This window comes from Anticarsia gemmatalis, chromosome 10 (assembly GCF_050436995.1).
Source record: "Anticarsia gemmatalis isolate Benzon Research Colony breed Stoneville strain chromosome 10, ilAntGemm2 primary, whole genome shotgun sequence".
In the NCBI taxonomy this organism is placed as follows: domain Eukaryota; kingdom Metazoa; phylum Arthropoda; class Insecta; order Lepidoptera; family Erebidae; genus Anticarsia; species Anticarsia gemmatalis.
In genome coordinates this window covers 11,598,958-11,621,836 of record NC_134754.1, presented here as the reverse complement: position 1 = coordinate 11,621,836, position 22,879 = coordinate 11,598,958, and the positions used below count along the sequence as shown (strand labels likewise).

At 34.9% G+C, this 22,879-nt stretch overlaps 1 protein-coding gene across 4 annotated transcripts in view; it reads right to left on the bottom strand.

The window, feature by feature from the left end:
• The window catches only part of LOC142976246 (uncharacterized), a 109,583-nt gene that overhangs the window by 1,278 nt on the left and 85,426 nt on the right, over window positions 1-22,879 (bottom strand). For all 4 annotated transcript variants that reach the window (XM_076119532.1, XM_076119533.1, XM_076119535.1 and 1 more), the window contains exons 2-5: window positions 4,382-6,875; window positions 3,483-4,126; window positions 2,588-2,906; window positions 584-932 (exon numbers count right to left, since the gene is read on the bottom strand). In XM_076119532.1, the coding sequence (XP_075975647.1) occupies window positions 584-932; window positions 2,588-2,906; window positions 3,483-4,126; window positions 4,382-6,875 (3,806 nt within the window). The remainder of the gene's footprint in view (window positions 1-583; window positions 933-2,587; window positions 2,907-3,482; window positions 4,127-4,381; window positions 6,876-22,879) is intronic.

Below are 22,879 nucleotides of genomic sequence, written 5' to 3'. Positions count from 1 at the left end.
CTATGAGAATGGGTCAACATTTTCCCCGTTTTTGTAACATTTTTCGTTGCTACTCCGCTCCTAATGACCGTAGCGTGAAGTTATATAGCCTATAGCCTTCCTCGATAAATGGGCTATCTAACACTGAAAGAATTTTTCAAATCGGACCAGTAGTTCCTGAGATTAGCGCGTTCAAACAAACAAACAAACAAACAAACAATCAAACAAACAAACTCTTCAGCTTTATAATATTAGTATAGATTTAGATTTATTCCGTGTTACCAAAACATGCAGGTTAAACCCAAGATTTAATAAATGATGACTGTTAAAATGTTGTTGGTTGAATCTTTTAATTAACTAGAAATGTATTCTATGTAATGATATGAATGTCATAATGAAATGGCGTTCTTGTATGCCATTACCATTACCATGGTAACAAAATTCACTTCATGCATGCAGAATGTAAATAAATTTGCATTATTACTACCTATTTCTAACTCAAAGCCAGTTTTGAGAATAGTATTTTCGCCTCACATTTTGCCACACGTACGATACACTTTTTCATATTACACCATTTTTTTTCGTTTCTTAAAGCACAACTTACCCTTGTAATATACACAACCGTCCATAAGAATTAGTCTTCGGCGCCCACAACGAGTTCAACCTATCATCTGGAGAGGTCGGAAGGTTCAAGGTGCTCCCATGAGAGACCAGAGGCTGGACCTCCTTCAAAGCAATGAAAGACGTGAGTGATTCGGGAATCTCTTCCACTCCTCTCGCTTGCAGACACTTGAGGCCGTTAATCATTTGCAGCATCATGAAGATGGCTTCATGGATCTGTTCCGTTTGGACCAGCTGGTGTTCCTTCGTGGTCAGACCTTCGGCGGCGTGTAGACTCTCACCATATGATTGGATCGTGTCGACTTGAGCGTGGGCTAAGACGACTATGGTGGCTGGAATAGAAAGTAAGATTTACAGTTAATAAGATATTTTTACAGATAAAGACTTCAATTTATTGATTAGATTTGAAGATGTCATTTTGACTTGATGTTAAATGAAAAGTATTTTCTTAAAAAAATATATCGTTTTACACGATTTTATAAGAAAGCTTCCATTCACAGCTGATGTTTAAGCACTTTAGGAAATTGAGATTTGATTTTAGAACTGCCTTATCCAGCTTTCGTATGATAATTATCTACTTATAAACTAATTATCAGTAGTTGTATCATAATTCATAATTACAATAGCAGAAAAAGAACACATTTGTTTTCCTGAATGAACAACAATGATTGTCTTACTCCCACGTAACACGGAAGAAACTAAAAACCCACTGTTGACCTCTTCACTCAAATATATCATAAAAAGAACTGATTTGCGTAATCCTCACATAGATCTAGACATATCGAATTAGCCTAAAAACGGTATATTTCGAAACGACTATAGAATATCAATCAATATCTGGGTTGTGAAAGGAATTTATGTCAAGCCTCTGGTCAGATAATAAACAAGTTTTAATACACATAGTATTATGTATTTAGATGAACTATTAACATATTGTTCTAAATAACTTAGATTATCTTGTTTTGAATCTAACAAAGAGATCTCACTTTTTTTGTTGCCCAAGATTTAGGCTTCTTAATCACCTAGGTACTTTTATTTTTTCTGCCCGCAATTTCGTCTGCATGAAAAGACTCGGGGAAAAATTATCTTATGTGTTAATCTAGGTTATAAAATACCTATGTACTACATTTCATCCAAATCCGTCAAGTAGTTTTTTCGTGAAAGAGTAACAAACGTTCATATCCACCCTCACAATTGTAATATTAGTAGGACCATTGCTTGTTTGAATGCGCTAATCTTAGTGATTTCTGATGACGGATTTCGGAAGACTATATAACAACAAGCTATAACTAATACTAGTGGAACAGCAATAAAAGTAGTTGTAAAAACGGGAAAACTCCACTCCACACGGGGGGCCGCTAGTATTTTATACAAATTAACACACACTTTTTATAAAACAGATGTCTATACAGCGATCAAACAGTAAGGAATTTAACTGTACAAGCCAACCAAAAGCCATTAATTACGCGAATATCACGTTTAGAGGAACGATAATTAAAACGTCAAAGCAGATTGCGATTAATTGCTGCTCAAAACGGCATCTAGACAGGTAACTTTTTCATACGAAGATATAAAGAAAAAGAGTTAAAACGATAGTGATTTTATGAGCTGATAACCACATTACCGATTTTTAAATCAACGTTGAAATTGGGTCAAAGCCCGGCAAACGGTTTCTGTGCTTGAAAAAATGACTTCAAAAAGCATCTTTAAAGAATGACTCCTTCATGGCGCGGTGGGTAGTGTATCTGATTGTTTATTGTGAGGTTTCGGGATCACTCCCCTGGTTAAGTCCTTTTTAATAAATATTGGAATATCTCTCAATAGTAGCCCGGAGGTTAGAGTAACGTGTCCTATACACGGACTGGGATTAACATTAATATGGGACTAACATTGTTAAGGCGAAATGTGGGAGAATTTCGTACATCATTACTTTCATTTTCGGGTATCACATGCGTTATATTATTAATGAATGTTTAAGAAAACTCACCTTGTACTAAATCATCGCCGTCCTCCCCAAACTGCTGCAGCGGCACCAGATCACAGAACTCAGTAATAGCATTCAAACTCAACGTCTGTGGTTGTACAGACTGCTGGCAAACCATCTGGGACGCCATTTGCTCTTTATAAAGCATCAAAGTCACGTTGACAGGTCCTTGGCTGGACGTCCATATTGCTGGGTAGAAGAATCTCTTGCCAGCTTTCACTGAGTTTGTTTTACAAGGCTGGATGGTAAAGTCACTCCATCTTAAGTTGGTGCATGCTTTGAGACCACGGAGGGAAGGTTGCATTGTGGCGCTTTGCTGGACCTGAAAATTTAAGTAGGATGTTTAAAAGACTTGTAATAATGCTAAGTTGAAAATATTTTGATGTTTTTCGGCTATTTGGAGTTTGGAAAACAATTAGTATCGATGCATTGGATACAATAACCAACGTTCTCTTGCTATTTTACAAATTATTTCGGGCTTTTTTAAAGAAATAATTTGCTTGCATTTAGGTAGAGGCAACAGCTACCTAAAATTACATCGTATATAGAGATTGCATAATAGCATCCTGTTTACCAAAACATTATAGTACCTTATGTTAAATCGCTTTGATTTTAGTGGGTATCCTTGAAATCTATTATAAATCTTAGTTATAGCCTAGGTGCGACCATTTCAATTGAAAAGTCCAACAACACACTACAGTCTATAATTTTATTCCTAACATTCAGTACCCAGTCATAAAGTGCCTTAACTTACTTTAACGATTGTACCTTCAAGGATTTTAGTTGCATTCATTACGCAATTTATGGTAGCTTTATTTAAAACAAACTAGAACAAAATGCAAAGCGAATTCAACATAATCGCAGTACAGAATCGAGACAAGATAAATATACAAATTACCTGTTCTAAAACTTGCGCCAGTGCTTCGTGATTCGCTATAACGACCGCGCCGTAATTGTCCTCTAGGTTTTTATGTACCACGCTGCGCCCTTTCCTCACTCGCAGTTTGTTCGTTGTGGTCTTAGGCGTCATATCGTTTGAATAGTCCTCGTTTCCAGGACTGTCCATATTGTCATTTGAACTATAAAAGCTGTAGGGAGAGTATATTTCTGATTCCGTTTCACTACCACAGTACGGGAGTGATGTTCTATTGAAGATCCCGTTGCCGTATTTGGGGAAGTCACCGTTGCTTTCTTCGCTTTTGCGAGCATCGTTTCTTTCAGGGTTCGGCTCTCTGGGTTTAATAGATGCATCACATTCAGGTGAGCTGGATCTAGCGTGGTGCACATACTCGTAATCGCTGTCACTATTTTTCGCTGAATCGCAGTTCTCTTCGTCATACTTAGCTGTGTTGTAAACGTCATCGTAACTGTGTATAACAGGTTCGTTGGTCGCTTGGACTAACTCCTGAGGTCCATCGTCTAGTTCGTCTTTGTCGTCGTCTATCTGAGTCCTTCGTTTGGGTAGCTCCAAACGAGCTTCTCTTTCACGCATACTCGCCGTCCGTTCCGGTTTCCGCGGCGCAAGCGCTGATCTGATTTCTCCTAGGTAAAGAATGATTTGTTAGTAAAATGAAGATGGTGATGTAAAAATTTGAATATTTGGGTAACTAGAAATGAAATCTAGATTATTGTGACGATTCGAATTATGTCAAAATCATGCTGTTCACGTAAATGTAAGATTGGACATGTATTTGATAACATGCGTGTCTGAAATGTTCACCATGAAGAAACCGGGAATGCATGTAACAACATGAGGTTACTTAATGGAATGCTCGAGTGTGTAATATGGTTACTTACCTAAATTAGCATAAATGTTATCAGCTTTGGTCGGCGCAGCTGCCCAAGCTTGTTGCTTTTGTTTCTTCTGTAACGCTGCTGACTTTGGCGGCGGTGGTCTCGCTGGCTTCGGCACACTGGATACAGTTTTCTGGTCTTCGTTAATTTGCCTCGGAGGAGGCGGGGGTTTATTCACAACTTTAGGAGTCTCAGGCTCCGTCGCCGAACTAGATCCACTATAAATAGATGACACATCATCGTGACTCAAACGTCTCAAATCCGAAATTTCACAATTCGATTTAACGACTTCCACTCCGTTTGATCCGTTCATGTCTAACGGATGTATGATCACGAGACGCGGCTTCGGTTTCGGTGTCAAGTCGTATATCTCCTCGGTTTTGTTCGTCGTCTTAGTCACAGCCGCAACTGTCAGCTCCTTTTTATCGAGGTCTTTAGATGACCCTATCCGAAGTAACTTTTTAATCGAAAATTTTAGCTTTCCTTTGCGTTTGTCATCTAGCAACAAGTTGTCGTGCGATAAAGAAATATTCCGCCTGGGCGCTGGTTCGGGAGTCAAGTCAACTTTCTTTATTTCGGGTAAATCTTCGACAACTTTCGGTTTAGGGGTAGAAGATACAGTAGCTCTCTCCCTTTTCTCCAATTCCCTTACGATGGGTGCATCAGATTTCACAAAGCCGTTCGTATTTCTTTGGTAAATATTGGGATATTCTTCAGTGGGTGACGACGGCGGCGTGGGCGCTTTTCGCTTGCCAATACTGTTAAGCGATGAGTCGCTGTCCTCTTTAGTCAAAACCGGTTGCGCGTAATAAATCGGTTCAGGTTTGTCTTCATGCACCTCGGTTATCTCATTGTTTTTTTCTTCACTTAACGCTCCAATTACTTTCTCATCCTCACTTTTTGTGTGCATGTACATGTTTAATTGTTGCTGGTTTGTTGTGATAACACTTTTTTTTGTTGTCTGTTTGATAACTGGCTTGACCGGTAGCTTCGGTTTTTCTGGTAGAGCCGGTTTGTGTGCAGGCAGTATATCAGATATCATGCCATGAAGAAACGACGGGCGCGGGTCTAGGGTGGGGATAGGACTTTTCGGTAAGGCGGGCGCCTCGGTGGCCTCGTCCGGGTCAGCTCTGCCGTCCGGCTCGCCCGCTAACTCGCGACTGGCTTCTGCAGAAAATATATTATCTGTTTGTTTAGGTATTATCGGCGGCATGTCAATGATCGGACTTTGGAACGTAGAATAGCCGGTACTCGCCTGTCCGTCTACTTTTCTAATTTGGCCAATTGGTGACATCTTGATACTTTTGTCGCTTTCGTTGAATATTTTTATTTTAACTGTTTCCTCGCATTTATTATGAGTTTCTGAGAAGTGTCCACTGTCATCATTGTCCGAATCCGTTCGGGCGCTAAAACTTTCGTCGTCAGACGCTAACGAGTTATTGGCGGTCGAGTTCAAAGTGCTAACCGCTGAATCAACACTGCTGCTCTCAATATTGATCTTACAAAATTTAAATTCTGACCGACTTAAGTTTACTTTCGGCCTCTCCTGTGTTTTGTGCAGCGGCGATTGCCTCACGATGCCGTTCTTTTTTATTTCGCACATTTCTTTTTTGTCCATCGGCTCATCTTGCATACTTTCCTTCATTTTTTCGTCAACGACAGTCGGTTTGTTACAATTCTTCTGAGTCAAATGAATGTCCGAACCATTAGACATTCGGTTTTGTTCTAACGTCTCTGATATTTCCTCAAGCAAAGATTTCTCTGTACAAATAGTAGCAGACGAATTGATATTGTCTGCACTGATTATGGTTTCACTTTCTTTTACATACGACGATAAAATAATATTAGTTTTATAATTACTAGACGTATCTTCGGCCGAGGCTTCGGATACGTGAATAACGGCGGGTTTGCGAACGTGTGACTTATGATTATTAGGCTTATTCTCTTGTCCAAAAGGCGTGACGGATACCAACAAAGTTTTCTTCTTGCCGTCGGAATCCGTCTGCATCTTGCCTAGCAACAACGACGTGTACGACTTGGCTGCGGAATCACCCAACAGATGAGCTTTAACCGTGTTAAAATCTGTGTTAGATTTCGTGATTCTAAGGAGCTCTCTTTCCTCCTCCGTGACGGGGAATGTGTCATCTTCGTCATTTTCCTCTGACATCTCAAACTCCTCTCCATCTGACCAATCATCGCCTCCGAAGCCTATAACACTGCATACTTCTTCTGGAAACGTGACATTTCTTTTGTTTTTCTTCTTTGGGTGTATTTTGAGTATGCTGGGAGGGGTTTTCTTGAAGAATGTGCTTCTGTTCTGGAAGGGTGTGGCGAGGTACTTGCTTCCCTCCGTCGTCCTCTCCTGCTTGACGTGTTCCTCCCGTGACTTGAAGCAGTTGGAGCAGAAGTCCTTCTTCCACGCGTTTTGCACGAAATTGTGGCACACCGGTGACATCTTGTCTTTAGAGTATCGTCTGTTGATCACGTAACTGGCATTCTGGAAAGATAGAAAAAGGAATTCTTAGATATTTATTCGTATTTAACAATACAAATATTATAAATGCGTAAATCTGTTACACGCTTACAGCTAATTCAGTGTACTGGTTTTCAGCATATGAGTCTTGAAGTGAAAAAGAAAAATCTTTTACTAATAACTAATTAACATTTCTCCGTTAATAACAACTTTTTAAAACTAACTGTCATTTTAATTGATCACGCAACCGATACATATTTATGTGCTAACATGATAGCAGAGTAACATACGTTATCCAAGTAAGGTATGGGAAAGAAATAGGAATTGTATGAGAACTTATTACGGAAGCTTCATACATATGTCATGTAACTAGAGGTATATAAAAAGTATATCGATTGTGTTCTATAGAACATTGTTATAATGTAACGTTTCAGAAAAAGTATCTACTGTAATATTGGAACTATAGTTCCGATATTACGAAGGTTAAAAGTAACAGATATTTTTTATTGTATTAGTTATTTATTTATTAGATACAGTGACATGAATTTGACGACCTTTTCAAGACAATTATGTCATAATTAAGAAGAAATCTTTAGCACAAGTAAGTAGCTACATTCAAAATAATATTATAATATATTTTTCCCAAGTACTAAATTGCATGTGAAAATCCTAATATTGTCCCACTGTTGGCCACAGATTCAGTTAAGGGTGCGGTACTTGTCTCTACTATACTATTGCACTACTAATTCCACCACGTTAGAGGACTTTGTATAACATAAAAAAATCTGTTTAAAGAACTGTACACATCCAAGAATTCATCACGATGTTTTTCCTTCACCATTTAACAAGAATTTTAACTAGATTAGTCACAAAACCTAGCCTATCAATTCCTAAATCATGTTTTTATACACCTGTATTCGGCAAACTGCAGTTTATTTACGTTTTTTCTCTTCTACACTTGTTTATTTTCCTATACAGTTACATAGTTTGCGAGCGACATCGTTTGCTTCTAATGCGAACACAATACACTGTGGACGGTTACTCTAAGAATAGATGAAGTGTTTCGTAAAGACCAGTAGGAATTTAACTGGGCAGCCAAACTGTTAGTCTCTTAACGGTTTCTAGACAAAAGTTAAGTTCTAGGTAAGTATTTATAAGTGTACTAAAATACGTTGTGTTCTAAAATATTATGTATGTAATTATTATCAAACTATCAAATGTAGAGATCTAATAATTTTCAAATCAAATTGCTTGAGGACTTACTATTTACCAATATTTGGTGCGTGCTGATCTGTGCAACTCTTCAGTGACTAATGTTATTAATTAAATTTATCGGGATTTTTTCGGGGACAATAAAAAAATTTAAAAATTTTATTGCAAATGTCAAATAGCCATTTAAATGATTTCGAATTATTTGTTTGTAGTTTACTTCGACAGCAATCTTCAAATTACTATTTGAAATACATAACATAACATAAATAAAAATAGAATGCTATTTTCATAAAATCTATCATATAAGTTTCTTCTTCACTAAGATTAAAGCAATGCATCGGGTTGGAAATTAAATACGCATAAGTGTGCCTTTGTGACTTTTAAGAACTAATTTAGTATTCACAAAGTACTTCATGTGTCAATCATTGAAACTACTGTACTAATGTTATTCGTACCAATATTGTAATGCGAAAGCAGCTTTGTCTGTTTGTTACGCTTTCCATTCTAAACAGCTGTATACATTTTGATGTAACTTAATATAGTGACGGAATTTAATCTCATACAAAGACTTTGGGGTTTAGAATATTGCCGTAATAAAATTAAAAACTGGATTATTAGACTGGCAGAAAATGCCCCTGGCATTAAGTCCGCCTTTATACAGCCCTGTATATAAAGTTTGAAATAAATAAATAAAATAAAAACGCAATTATTATCCTTCTGATGGACGAGGGTCCTCCCGGAATGAGGGAGATGTAAGGTTACAACATTATAGCTAAGTATTTGATTTAAGACGTAGAAAATTAAATAAAAGAATATTTCTGTAAGTGTTAAAATCTAAACTTACTTTAAAAGAGATCAAATAAAACACAGAGTTCTGTTTAGTTTCTAATGCCGGCTCCACATTATTGCCGTGAAGCTCCGCGAACAGACGCGAACGTGAATGTGGACGGTTTTCACGGGGTCCACGCGCGGTCACGCCTGTTCCCCGATCAGAGTCGGTATTAAAGTCCCGTGACAAAGGGTTCGCGCGGCGTTCACGCATACACATACACATTCACGGCCCCGGCGCAGTTAATTAACTGTTTTATAAAGCCTATACAAAATGTACTACACCAACACACATACCTTGATCGGTTACGATGTATTTCTGTCATCCACCATCTTCTTTTCGAACGTTTTCTTTTAATAACTTTCTTGTTTTTGACATCTATATAGTGGTATAGGGACACAGCAAATAAAGTTATCGCAGCAGCAGCTTCTACGTCCATTTCGCGGAGGGCTTCGAACTATTGTGAGCATTCCGTGAATGTGGAGGGCATGGAGTCGGTCCGTGAATTCACGGCGAGAATACGCGCGTGAATTCACGGCAATAATGTGGAGCCGGCGTAATGTAAAATAAATAGTTTCTGGTAAAAATGACAATACCTTCCCCAATTATTTACCAATACTATTCGTACATGTATACGTATTTACATAACGAACAGTAACTAAACGTACATTGTACATGCGTACTAATACTTTCTTACGTAAATACGCTTCTCGGGACTAGATACCTGTTCCTAATACTTGATACCAAGTACCAGGTACTATTACAGATCACGTATTGTTATGGAATACTAAAACTAGAATACGTCCCTGTTGTACGTTTTGGTGTGTGGTACAAGTGATAGGAATTAAAGTGTAGGGTTAAAAGCAGTCATTGTTTTGACCGTACTCGTCTAGTTGTTAGACTTCACGAACAGACCAACATTTGGTGAGTTACTTTGATCAGTATTGTGTATTGACAAAGTCAATTAATAAAATGAAGATATAATTGTTGGACTAAGACATACTCAAATATTTAATTGTGCATAGGAATTGCATTTATATCAACTTGTGTAAAGGAACGTTGATGAACCTGGAGACTATATTAATAACTATTATTAACTATCTATTATTCAAACAAACTTTAAACGGATATCATAATTCTTGTTTAACCGTCAAAAGTTTGATTGACAAAATTTATTGTTTCAAGATGCATTTTTATAAAAAAATATGGTATTCAACTAATAGGTTTATTTTGCATTGCCTCGGAATAATCAAATGATCGCTACACGCCATGGGGTCTTACACACACCTTATAAAGTAAATAACCAAAACTAATGAAACTAAGCACGGCCATATATCACCGCGTCCTTTTTACATAACATTAAATATCGATGTCATAGTTCGTTTACATAAGCTCTTATATAATATCCGATGTTAAGGAAGTGTGGTATATGATATAACTATTAATATTTAGCAAATAAGGACAATCAACGGTGTCAAATTTAATTATTCGATTTGTAGTCGTTTTCTAGAATTTCGATAAAGTTGGTCAAGTTTTAAGTGATCGTAAATTGTGGTTATTTTGTTTTGGACATTATGTATAGTGATCTTCTTATGTAAAATTTTCCCTAAAATAATATGATTAAGCTTGATAATCTGTTTAATATTATTATGTCGAAGAATATATTATACATATTTAAGCTTTACTAGTTTGTATTTACCGATTTCCGATTGCGATAGCATCATTTATAAGAAATGACGCTTCCCGCCTTAAAAATTTTCTTGCTTCCCAGGCACTTTCAGAAACATGCACAGGAAGGACATAAAATACAAATAGATCACATCTTTATGAATCTTAGAAATTTTAGTTCCATGGAATTTGGATCTACGCTCCTCTCAAGCAAACGTAGCAGCCAACGGACAACTTTAATCATTGCGTTGTTGATCAACTTGCATAAGAGCGCAGATCACAGAGTATCCGTAAAAAAAGATGCACTTATCAACTTTTCTACGAAGTAGTCGGTACTTTCAACATTTATAAGTATTTGCTTATTCAAACTCAAGGTAATTTAGAAAGGCACTCCATCAATAACTATGACGAGGATCCAACACGTGTCCGCTTTCGCCCCTACCTTTGATATGCGTAACAGTGGCAAGCGTGTGCTTTCTCAAACAGTAGTGTCACCATATTCGTAATACTGATCAAATATTCATACGCCGCGTCGAGGGAAACCGTGGAAAATGACTAGTGTTTACTAACGGTGTTTGTTAATGAAATACTTTGAATTAATTACTAGTTGGACAGGATATAGAAAATGGAAAGATTATAGTGCCTAAGTGTGTCTGTGGTTTAGCTAGAGAGGTTTTTTATTTAATTATTTCATACTTTTGTACAAAATTGTATAATGGCTCAATGAGTAATTACTGATAGATGATAAGTCCATTTTCAATGTGTACAGAAATGAAATAAGTTTTTTTTTTTTTTTTTTTTTTGGCTTAGTTAACAACAGCCGCGCGGATCGATCTCTGAGGTTAAGCTACGCTTGCCGAGGTTGTTCTGTGGATGGGTGACCATCTTATACATATCGAGTTCCTCCGTGTTTCGGAAGGCACGTTAAATTGTGGGTCCCGGCTGTCAATTTCGAAGATCTTTGACAGTCGTTAACAGTAGTCAGAAGCTTGAAAGTCTGACAACCAGTCTTACCGAAGAATATCGTGTTATAACCCAGGTAACTGGGTTGTGGAGGTCAGATAGGCAGTCGCTCCATGTAAAACACTGGTATTCAGCTGCACCCGGTGAGACTGGAAGCCGACTCCAACATAGTTTGGAAAAAAGGCTAAGCCATGATGACAGAAATGAAATAAGAGTCTTTTAGTTATCAATGCACCTTTTGGCAGTTTTTTTTTAATTATAGGTACACCGTGCAATGATTTTTTTTTTAGATTATTGATGGAACAGGTCAAAGTTAAAGATGTTCCAGAGATGAACATAAAATAAGTAGCTTTTAAATCAGTAAAAATAATATCAATTGGATGCACATCGATTTGAAAGACATTAATAACGATATGATCGTTTCAATGGCAATTAATGCAGGTTAAATCGATTTCGGCGGTCAAATTAGTAACTGTACAACGTTAACAAGACCCATAGGACCGACTGCCTTTTAGTATTACCTCCATATAAAGGTTTTAGCTCCTAAACCTATAAAAATTTAAAACACTGGAAGCACTGGTAAATTTTCGTATTTTGATAGAAAAGCAAGTCTTATTTTGGTTTACTGAGTTAGCAAAGTAATCAACAATAGAATCATTAGTGATGATTGCAAGTTAAGATGAACAAGAAAAGTAAATATGTGCATCGTTATGTAAGTTGTTTAACAATATTCGTAATAGTCATCTTTACGCTCTAAATCTTAATGAATGGTGCTAGATTAAGTCTGGATTAGAGATTGTCCAAGGCCGTTTAGAGCAATTTGTTATTTGCTGTAGCAAAGCAAATATTTCATTGTGGCATTATCAGACAGTTTATTAATTTATGTTAAAGCTTTAAATAGAAGTTGCAGACACTGTCATTTATTATAAATATTTGAATCAATAACTAAAAGCTACTGTCATACCATTTCATGGTCTAAACCCATGGATTTTTTTCTAGATCGAAGTTGTAGTGTTTGATCAAGTATAATGCACAGGAGTCCGATTTTGTAACGGTAAAGCGATCAAAGTTCCATCTCAGATAAGGATAGCGTTAAGCAGACTCTATATCATAGTCCCTTTCCTACTTATAGTATTTGCATACAGGTAAAGTTCTAGGTAGTAAGAGCTTGTACACTTTAAGAGATAAATATCAAGAAAAAAGAGTCACTAACATAATATATTTATAAAATATTTAGTAGTCAAATATATATCGGCGGACTACAATTTGGCTACTGCATTCTTAAATACCATTAAAAATCCACCTGATACGAATCACAGAACAAAAGCAAGCTAATTACACAGTAAGAGCCGACCGAGGAACATCAAACAATACATCATTATAATGTAAGTAGGTGCTTCTCGTAAAACATTTGCGTCCTTGGGAGAAACTGTGTCATCTCTTGAACTGAGCAGTAGCATGTGTGCTAACACGGTAGTGTGTGTTAGTTGAAGCCAGGGAGTTATTCTGTGACCTGTACTTTTCACTACCAAAAAAATATTTTCTTAGTGTAGTTGGTACATGAAAATTCACAAATAAGAACTGAAATAGACTTTTCTAGTTAATTCATATGTCAAACAAAAAAATATAATAAAGTAAATTGAATAAAGTTTCTAAGGATCGTAGCAAGTGGCGTTCTTTGCCTACCACTATGAGAAAAAAGCGTGATTTTATGCATGTGTGAATGTATAAAGTTACTCCAGAATTCAAAATATGTAGCTAGAAACAAAATTGTGTACCGAATATTCTTAAACCATTTGAAGTCTGTAGCAGGAAGACACTGAAGATTTTTATCTTGTACTAGCTGACCCGCGCAACTTCGCTTGCGTCACATAAGAGAGAATAAGAGAGAATGGGTCAAGATTTTCCCCGTTTTTGTTACATTTTTATTGCTACTCTGCTCCTATTGGTCGTAGCGTGATGATATATAGCCTATAGCCTTCCCCGATAAATGGGCTATCTAACAGTGAAAGAATTTTTCAAATCGGACCCGTAGTTCCTGAGATTAGCGCGTTCAAACAAACAAACATACAAACAAACTCTTCAGCTTTATAATATTAGTATAGATTAAAAATTAAAGTGAATTTGTATAGTTATGTACTATTGCCCGTATTTCTTCATTCTAATTCGATCTCTGCTTGCTCTTATAAATTTAAACCAACAAGATGTTAGCCAATTAAGAGCTACTAACCGAAACGTATCAAAGAATATAAAACAATACATCATTATATAATGATGTAAGAAGATAATTACTGCAAAGACAGTACATAAAGATGTATATAGTGCATCCTTGGAGCAATTGTGCCGTCTATGTTTGTACAAACACTTCTGTTTTTAGATGTAAATATCGGTCTTATTAATTGGGTCGTGGTCATTACTGTTTTTGCCGATGTTTGGTTATTTTATTCAGCATATTTAAAAAATCTGGTTTAAATATCAATTTCTGGTTATTTGTAAAATTTATATGGACATTATTACTTTGAATAATTAAAATAAATCCACCTTAATCGGTCTTATGTAATGCATTAAACATATACATGACAATAGCATTTTTAAAGATACTTTATATTTTAAGTACTTGCAAAAAGTACCAATCTCGTAAGTAAATAAAAACAATAAACTGGCAATTTACTTTTAAAAACATTTTTAACAAATAAATAAACGGAAATAAGAATCATTATTCTTAAATAGCCACTGAATTATCTTGAAGAAAAAGGAATATAATTCTCACATAAGCAAATAAGTAAAGTATGACAATCAAATTACTATACAAAGTAAAAATAATTCTAGCGAAAGTGTAAAAGTATGTCGTACAAACAAAACTAGTGTTTATTATATCTAATTTTATCACTGTTCTACTTATCTCGTAAAGAATTCGCACGTAGAAAAGATAATTTCTTCTCATGGCCTCAAATTTGCGTTAATGGAACTAGAATTATATAAATTGATGTTTTTGAGATGATATACAAAGATTATGTTACGCTTATATTTTCTTAAAGATATTGGCATAGAAGTAAATGAGAATTGTATTAAAGTTTGGATATCATCAAATAAATAAATAAAATTCGAGAAGAGATTCTTGAAATGGTACAGTAAAGGGTTAAAAAACTGACTGACTGTGATACAAGCTAATTATTTTACACTAGCTGACCCGCGCAACTTCGCTTGCGTCACATAAGAGAGAATGGTTAAATTTTTCCCCGTTTTTGTAACATTTTTTATTGCTACTCTGCTCATTTTGGTTGTAGCGTGATGATATATAGCCTGTAGCCTTCCTCGGTAAATAGGCTATCTAAAACTGTTTTTTTTTCAAATCGGACCAGTAGTTCCTGAGATTAGCGCGTTCAAACAAACAAACAAATAAACAAACAAACTCTTCAGCTTTATAATATTAGTATAGATTACTGAACATACAAACTTCCGTACAGTTTTCTTAGACGTAGCATAATCTTTTTAGTATTACCATCTAGCTAATTCTAAAAAATGATCGCTCATCAATTTTCTAGCTTGTTAATTCGCATTCTCGTTATACTTTATCTAAACTTATTAATCAAACGTAATTTATTCATATCGTGTATCTTACAAACATGCTGACCACTGCAATTATACGTCGAGAATGATTTAATGATATAGAAAGAAGAGCATCTATCTTGATTATCTTATAGATCTTAGTCCTTGGGTTTACAAGTGGTAATTTTTCAGTCTAGAAATAACAAATTGACTTTATGTAAACAATTTGAATCGTCGAAAAAGTAAAGATAGTTAATCTTTGGGACTGTCTATAAGACTGATATTTAAAAAAAAAACTGGCCAAATACGACTTGGACTAGCGCACGAAGAGTTTCGTACTATAACTTATTAAACGGCAAAAATTTATATGAATATATTTTACAGCTTTTTCATGCAATATATCAAAACGCCCAAATTATTTCCCAATTGATAATTTCGACGATAGATACATCGACCCTTAACTCTCTTCAACGAATAACCTAAAAATTTCCTACAATACGAATGGTTTAGTAAATTAAGGTCCATCACAAGTCCGCAGTACAGAAGACATCATCGTAAACCCATAAATCCTCTATCTCAGAAAACCAGGTCATTTGCGTCAGGTCGAGGTGAAAATCACACGCGTTCACACACTACCTTCGCAAATAGAGCGATCATTGTTTGTTTATGAAAATATGCACGCCATTGCACGGCCATGCACGGCCTACATGCATTATATGATAGCGTGACTTGGCCAGGGTTGACACGTCTTAAGTATATGCTGATTGGCACTTGACTTATTGTTTTTTCTCTACGGCTATCGAGTGTCGACAACCGGCTAGCTTAGCTATTGATATTATATGAAAATTACATAGTTTCAGTGCTTCTTTGATAACTACTGTAATGATAACTTATATACTTATGTTTCAGACTAGTTTCATATTTCTGCTTTCTGAACACATTGCTGTAATGAATTGTTGTTTAGTTCATATCGACACGTAACTAATTTATTGCTCAATACTATATTAACGAAATTACGAGTCATTTAAATCACATCTCGAACATTTATTTTACAAAGAGACCTATACATTTTATAAGATAGATATATATTTTACTTGAAACACTTGTTATATTTTTTACGAAAAATGTATGCCTAAGTTTATTATAGCAAATGACTTCCAATAAATAAATATTGAAAGTATTTGAAACTTTCATTTGAGTCATCAAAGGTGTCAAGTAATTACTAGTAATTAGCATATTAATCGCGTGCAAATCAATATCATTATAAAACAGTAAAGACAGGAGTGAAACGAACAATTTCTATTGAATCTTAACTAGTGTCTGCTTGCGTCTGTGGCCGCGTGGAAAGATTTCGTGGAGTAAAAAATATCCTAAGTTTAGTGTGGATTAATCTTAAAAGCTGCAATAGGTCAAGAGGCCTGAAATTAGAATAACTGTAATTCAGAATAATTTGATCTGTGGAAGCAGTTGCGAACCATAATAGCGAGGAAAGAGGAAGAATAATATTTATTTGATAGTTATGCGGTTAGCAGTACATTGCTTTTTTTTCTTTTTACGATATAAATTGGTTCGTTATGTTAAAACAGTAATGTAATTCAAAGTGCCCATTAAATTAAGCCAACGGACATTTTCAATAGCTATCTGTGTAAAATTTCATCAATATACAATCAGTAGTTTTTGCGTGAAAGAGTAATAAACATCCTGACTATATTATTTACAATATTAGTAGGGTATTTGCACGGTGGGAGGCTTGCTTAAGATGTTGGCAACACTTAACGAGTGTTGCATGCAAATTCAATTTTATCGCAATTTTATATACAAATACACAGCGTGGCTTCTCGTTTACTTTTTAATTAAATTTCTTTGAGTAAAGTGTTCAGGCTGTTAGTCTGACGGTCATTCTGAAACATCATGTGTTTTGCAATAAACAAAAATATTTTTAACAATTGCAAGTTAAAATATAATATAAAAAAAGATGGAAGTGGTTAATAAATATGGCTACGTTTTTTATAACTGAGATCACCAAAATATGTTTTAAATGATTTAAATAGTTTTGTTGGTTGGAATCCATTTCTGTTTCTTTAGAAGGAATACAAAACAGATTGTAAATATTCTTTACGTCATAAACTTCATACAAAGTGTTTGAAATAGTCATATTCATTTAACCGTTTCGGAAAAAATGGTTACTCGAGAGAAGAAACGGCAAGGCTTGCTCTTTTAATTAAATACTTTAAATCGCGTAACCATACAAAAAATACCTATATGTAATTTTATTAGTAAGCAAGCTAAATATGGAGTAGTTTCTCTTATTAGGAATATTTGCAAATCCTCAATAATCTACTTTTAAATGGCCATGTCCGATACAAATAAACACAAGTAAAGGTTCGCTGAATGTCACCTTGGTGTAAAAACCTGAATACCGTATACTGCCTTAAACAGAGAACGAGAACGGTGATCTCATCATTATGTCATGAATATAAGTTGTGATTTTATTATAGTACCTATAAATATTAGGTCGGGGAAAAAGTCTTTTCGCATTATAGTATGTATGAACTTGTAATAAAATCTTTTCTCCACACAAAATAGCTCGATATTTGGGTACCTCACGAACTCACTGAAAGAAACCTAATGAACCGTGTACTTTGTGATTCTTAAAGCCAAAGACATACTATAATGCGAAAAGACTTTTTCCCCGACCTAATATTTTCTTTAATATTAATTTCCTAGATATTTGCTGAGGAAAGTTCGGATAAATCATCTTCTATGATTATGTGTATTATTCTATTATGTGTTAATGTTATGGCAAATCAACTTTATTTCATTCAAATCCGTTTAAGGTCTTTAAGACATTCTTAAATGCCCTTTAAATAGTGCAAGTTTAATACTTTAAACTACGTCTTAATATCATAATATCGCAGATTAAAGCTAGAGAGGAGCAGAGGAGTTTTAATCTTTACTATTTTTACCCAAGACTCCTACTGACGGGCAAGAGTCTTCTCCCGATCAAGGGAGTAGTGTGTTAATTTCTATTACAAAACCCTTTTCAGACGAAAAATCATAACGAGACTATGTATTTTTTAACAAATGAAAATAAAGGAAAACAATAATAACAATCCACATTTGGAATTTCCAAAAGCTTTCGACTCCTAACTCCCGTATCCATATTTGTTCGAACTGCTAATTACTTAAAACATTTCACACGGTTCAATGTTCTATTTTACTAACATGATTCACCGGTACTGCATAATACTGTTACGGGTTACTTAACAGTACAGACAAATATGCATTTCCAAGTATACCGAGGTTTGTGGTTTATATGTTTTATAATTACCTTATTAAGGAAAAGTTATTATTATTTAACTACTAATATGTAAATCATTATTTCGCTACTAATTATGGAGAATAATTAGCAATAAATAAACGTAACTTTCAACTTTGGGATAAGAATCACTCTACACTATAGTATTATGCCTTTTGTAAGATTAAAGAGCTTTATAAATTAAAACAACGAAGGTCAATAAGCCCAGAAACAGATACAAATCTTTAGAATAAAAGCTCCTTAATATTAGTTTCGAGTCTTGTTGAAAGAATAAAATAAAATAGATAAGAATTGATGAACTTTAGGCTAAGACTGCCTAACAAACCAACCATTATCCTGAGATTATAACAAAGAGAGAGAGTAGGTGTTTAGGGCAAAATCAGAAACAATATAAAAAAGAAAATCATTCATTTTATTAACCTACTTAAGTTAATAGTAAGAAGATTTCGCTTTCACCGTCAACCAATTTAAAATAGTACAAACAAATTGATATTTCTATCAATAACTTAGAATTTGAAATTTATTAGGAGTTTCTACCACTTTCGATTATCGATAATCGAGTAGTAATCGAGTTATGAATGAAACATATCAGCGCCCCTAACGTATTCTACTGGAACTATTTTTCCAAGTGATTTTAGATAACAATCGCTCCCCAACAGTACCGAGAAAATCGCGCTACTGATCCAGTATCAATGAAATCGAATAAATTATTAGTAACAGTGTAATTATGCGTCGCTCTATTGAGAATACTGAAGATAAATGATCCACGCCCTGTAATTTACAGTGAAAGTTACAAATATCGTCTAAAATATATCATATTCTGACAGTGTAAACTGACTGCTCAATTACAGAATTCTTCGTTTAATTTTAACCGGAATATTTCCAATTAAGTAACGATTAAATCTAGAGTTATATTCGCAATACTTAAAGTACCTACATGCAATTTCAGATAAATAACTTATTATTATTATTTTTTTCTTTGAAAAGCCAACTCCCGCACTAAGAATTGCTCTTGTGTCGCGGGGACTTTTACAAACATACAAACAACGGACACAACGCACAACCAGACCCGAAACAATTATTTGTGGATCGCACAAATAATTGCTCCGTGTGGGAATCGAACCCACGACCTCCCGATGCAGTGGTATCGGCGTGGTGACCTAAACCACTGCGCCACGGAGGCAGTTATATATTAATAGACATTTGAAATTAAAAACATAATAAAGCTAGGTTTTTAGCAAAATATTCAAAATAGTACACATTAATATTTGGATCGCCATTATAAAAAAAGAACAAAATCGATGGTCTATGGACTATTCAAATTTAGAAATGTCAATTGTGCTAGTAGCTATCAGAATAACTTCTTCCCTAAATAGGAGACATTATTTTGAAAATCCCTGTTCTAAAAAGATCCACGTGTTACTTCATTTCTACACCTAATTATGCTCTTTTTTATTCCCTAACCTTCTAAATAACACGCATATAAGTCGTTAAGTTTTTTTTCCGACGTGAAAGGGCCTTTTCCACGAACAGTAATTGCCTCCAAGCCGCGAGCTATGGTTCCCACAGACTATATAAGACGAACGCTATTAAAACTATTTTAGAGGAATTTTAATCTACTTACGTATTTGGGTGATTAGTTTAAGCTTTACTTTTTGTAAGAATTACGTTGTGTTTTTGTTCGTTTAATTAGTTTAGAAGAATTTATTAGTGTTTCTTGTTTTTCAGAGACAATTTTAAAGATTAACTTATGATTTAAAACATATCATAAAAGTTTGACCATCATACTATAGATCAGTTTATTAATGACAGTAATATCTCAAAAAGTAAGCGCACACAATACATGCCATTTTATTGTTTATATTTTATTGACAAAAACAGCTGTTAAAGGCAGCTTTCTTTAAAAAAATCTATGTGCTCATTTCAAGCTTAAACCACTTCTTCAGCAAACATAATTAACATAATAAGAGTAGCTATACATGTTTATCCTTGTAAATTATTGAAATGAATAGAAATCGAAGCACAAGTGCGCAGTTATCACGAGAAGGCCCGACCATCGGCGTTAAATTCCGAACCAATAAAAACTTGAACTGCATACAAGACCTTGCTTTAATATTTTCTCGAAGAGTAAAAGTAAAACGAGTTTGTAGCGACTAGCTTCTGCCGCGAGTTCACTCGTATTGGAAGATTTATTGCGCTCTTTGAACTATTTCCTGGGCAAAAAGTTATTTATTGCCTTTACGCCTAGCAATGCAGGGTCCATTATTAAAATAAGATTCTCAACGGCAGTTACCCTTATAAATGCAATATGTTAGAAGTTTTTAAGATCAAAACAAATGTATAAAACTCCTTACTAAACACTCCTTTTGTGTCATTTATAACAGTCACTTAGGTTTTAATGACTTCAAAAATATCTATATATAAACACTTATCTGTAGACTTTAAGAAAAAGAGAACAAAAAAAATCTTTAATTAATGTCCCATCGACAAGCAAACTCACTTCAAATGGCGTACTCTTCAATATTGATGCAGAACTATAAAAGAAAAGCCGCGTATCAAAAACTAGTACCATTAAGAAAAACCTACACAATTTACACATGCAGTTTGACAGGTCTTTTAGAAAACATTTTCACTTGTCGCCGCAACTTTCTAGCTCTCTTAAATACACTAATAGAAAATATTAGCATTAGACCATGTGATTCGCTGTGACGACTTACGCATTAAGCTGTGGTTTGTGAGATTGTAGAGCTAAGATTATGTGCAGGAAGGAAGGTAGTCGTTGACTTGTAGAGTTAAACATAAATTTATTTATTTAAACTTCATGTACAGTAATGGTACATAGGCGGACTTAATGCATCAAGGCATTCTCTACCAGTCAACCATTGGGTTAAATAAAGAAGTTTGTGGTAGATGTACTCCTTATTTATTCTGTTTAATTATGTGAGACATGTTAACATATGAAAAAATAGAGATTTGAATATCAGAGGCTATCAGAGTACTCTTTCATTATTGGACAGCTGATGATTTTGCTTCTGATAAGTGATAAAGTATAACCTAAAATTATTTTATAACTAACGTAGTGGTAGTTTGGTAACAATGAGTAAAAGTTTTATACGCTGATATTGCTTAATATCATTGGGTTATTTAACTAATTTCATTTGCAAGCTGAGGTTAGAATCTATGATATGTGTAAAATGTAAATCGACTCTAGGTATATGAAAAAGGATACAAAATCATTTTCCGTTATCCATTTCTAGAAATACCCAAACCTAACTTATTTGTACCTATACTTATTATCCTGTGCAATTTAGGCAACAAAATTCCAATACTCCGCGAGCGTTCAAATTGAATCAATAAGGCTAAATAAGGCAATAACTGGGTGGCAAAACCGAATATGTGTGAAACCAATCGGCACAAGACGAACAAGAGAGTCGAGTCGATTTTGTTGTTCGATAAATATTGCCGAAGATAAATAAGTGTAATTGAATAACCCCCGGTTTCTGAGTACATTTAACGGTAGTTTATCTATTCAATAGCGTATCTATACTAATCTATACTAATATTATAAAGCTGAAGAGTTTGTTTGTTTGTTTGTTTGTTTGAACGCGCTAATCTCAGGAACTACTGGTCCGATTTGAAACATTCTTTCAGTGTTAGATAGCCCATTTATCGAGGAAGGCTATAGGCTATATAACATCACGCTACAGTCATTAGAAGCGGAGTAGCAATGAAAAATGTTACAAAAACGGGGAAAATTTTTGACTTATTCTCTTAAGTGACGCAAGCGAAGTTGCGCGGGTCAGCTAGTTTTTTATATGAGTATTAATGCTATTGAATAGATAAACCTCATGTGCCTCAGAAACCGGTGGTAAGTGCGCTGCAAGTCTTAGGTACCTTATATTTCCAGTCATTAGCATTATATCCTTAATCGCCATATACTGTCTGCGACTATAAATACGAATGATTCATCTAATGACTAATGTTATATTATACAACAGACATAAAAACTTTGTACACATGACGACATAAACATAACACATAACAGTTTAATGGAGTGTTATGACATATGTTTTTTATGATAATTTGATACATGTGACAGGCGGGTACATTATGTGTTTCTTAAATGCCTATAGATATACGTAATGTGCAAGTGATCCATACTAATATTATATAAGTCTGTTTGTCTTTTACGCTTTTGCGACTAAACTGCTGAGTCGGTTTTGATGTTGAACACAGTTTGCTTTGGACAGGTTCGAAGACCTGCGGTACAACATGAGTTTCTTCTCATTATTTCTATTATTTAGCAGGTAATAAGGACATGGACAATTGCGCTACAGTATACAATAATTTGTGACTGAAAACTTCGAAGCTCTAGTAAGGTGGCCAGGTCGGGTAGAGTTACAAGGCTTTTTCGTTAGGACAGTTAATTTCTTATATTAAATTGCTCAAAAGATTTTCCCTCTTATTCATAAAAATATATGAAGTTAT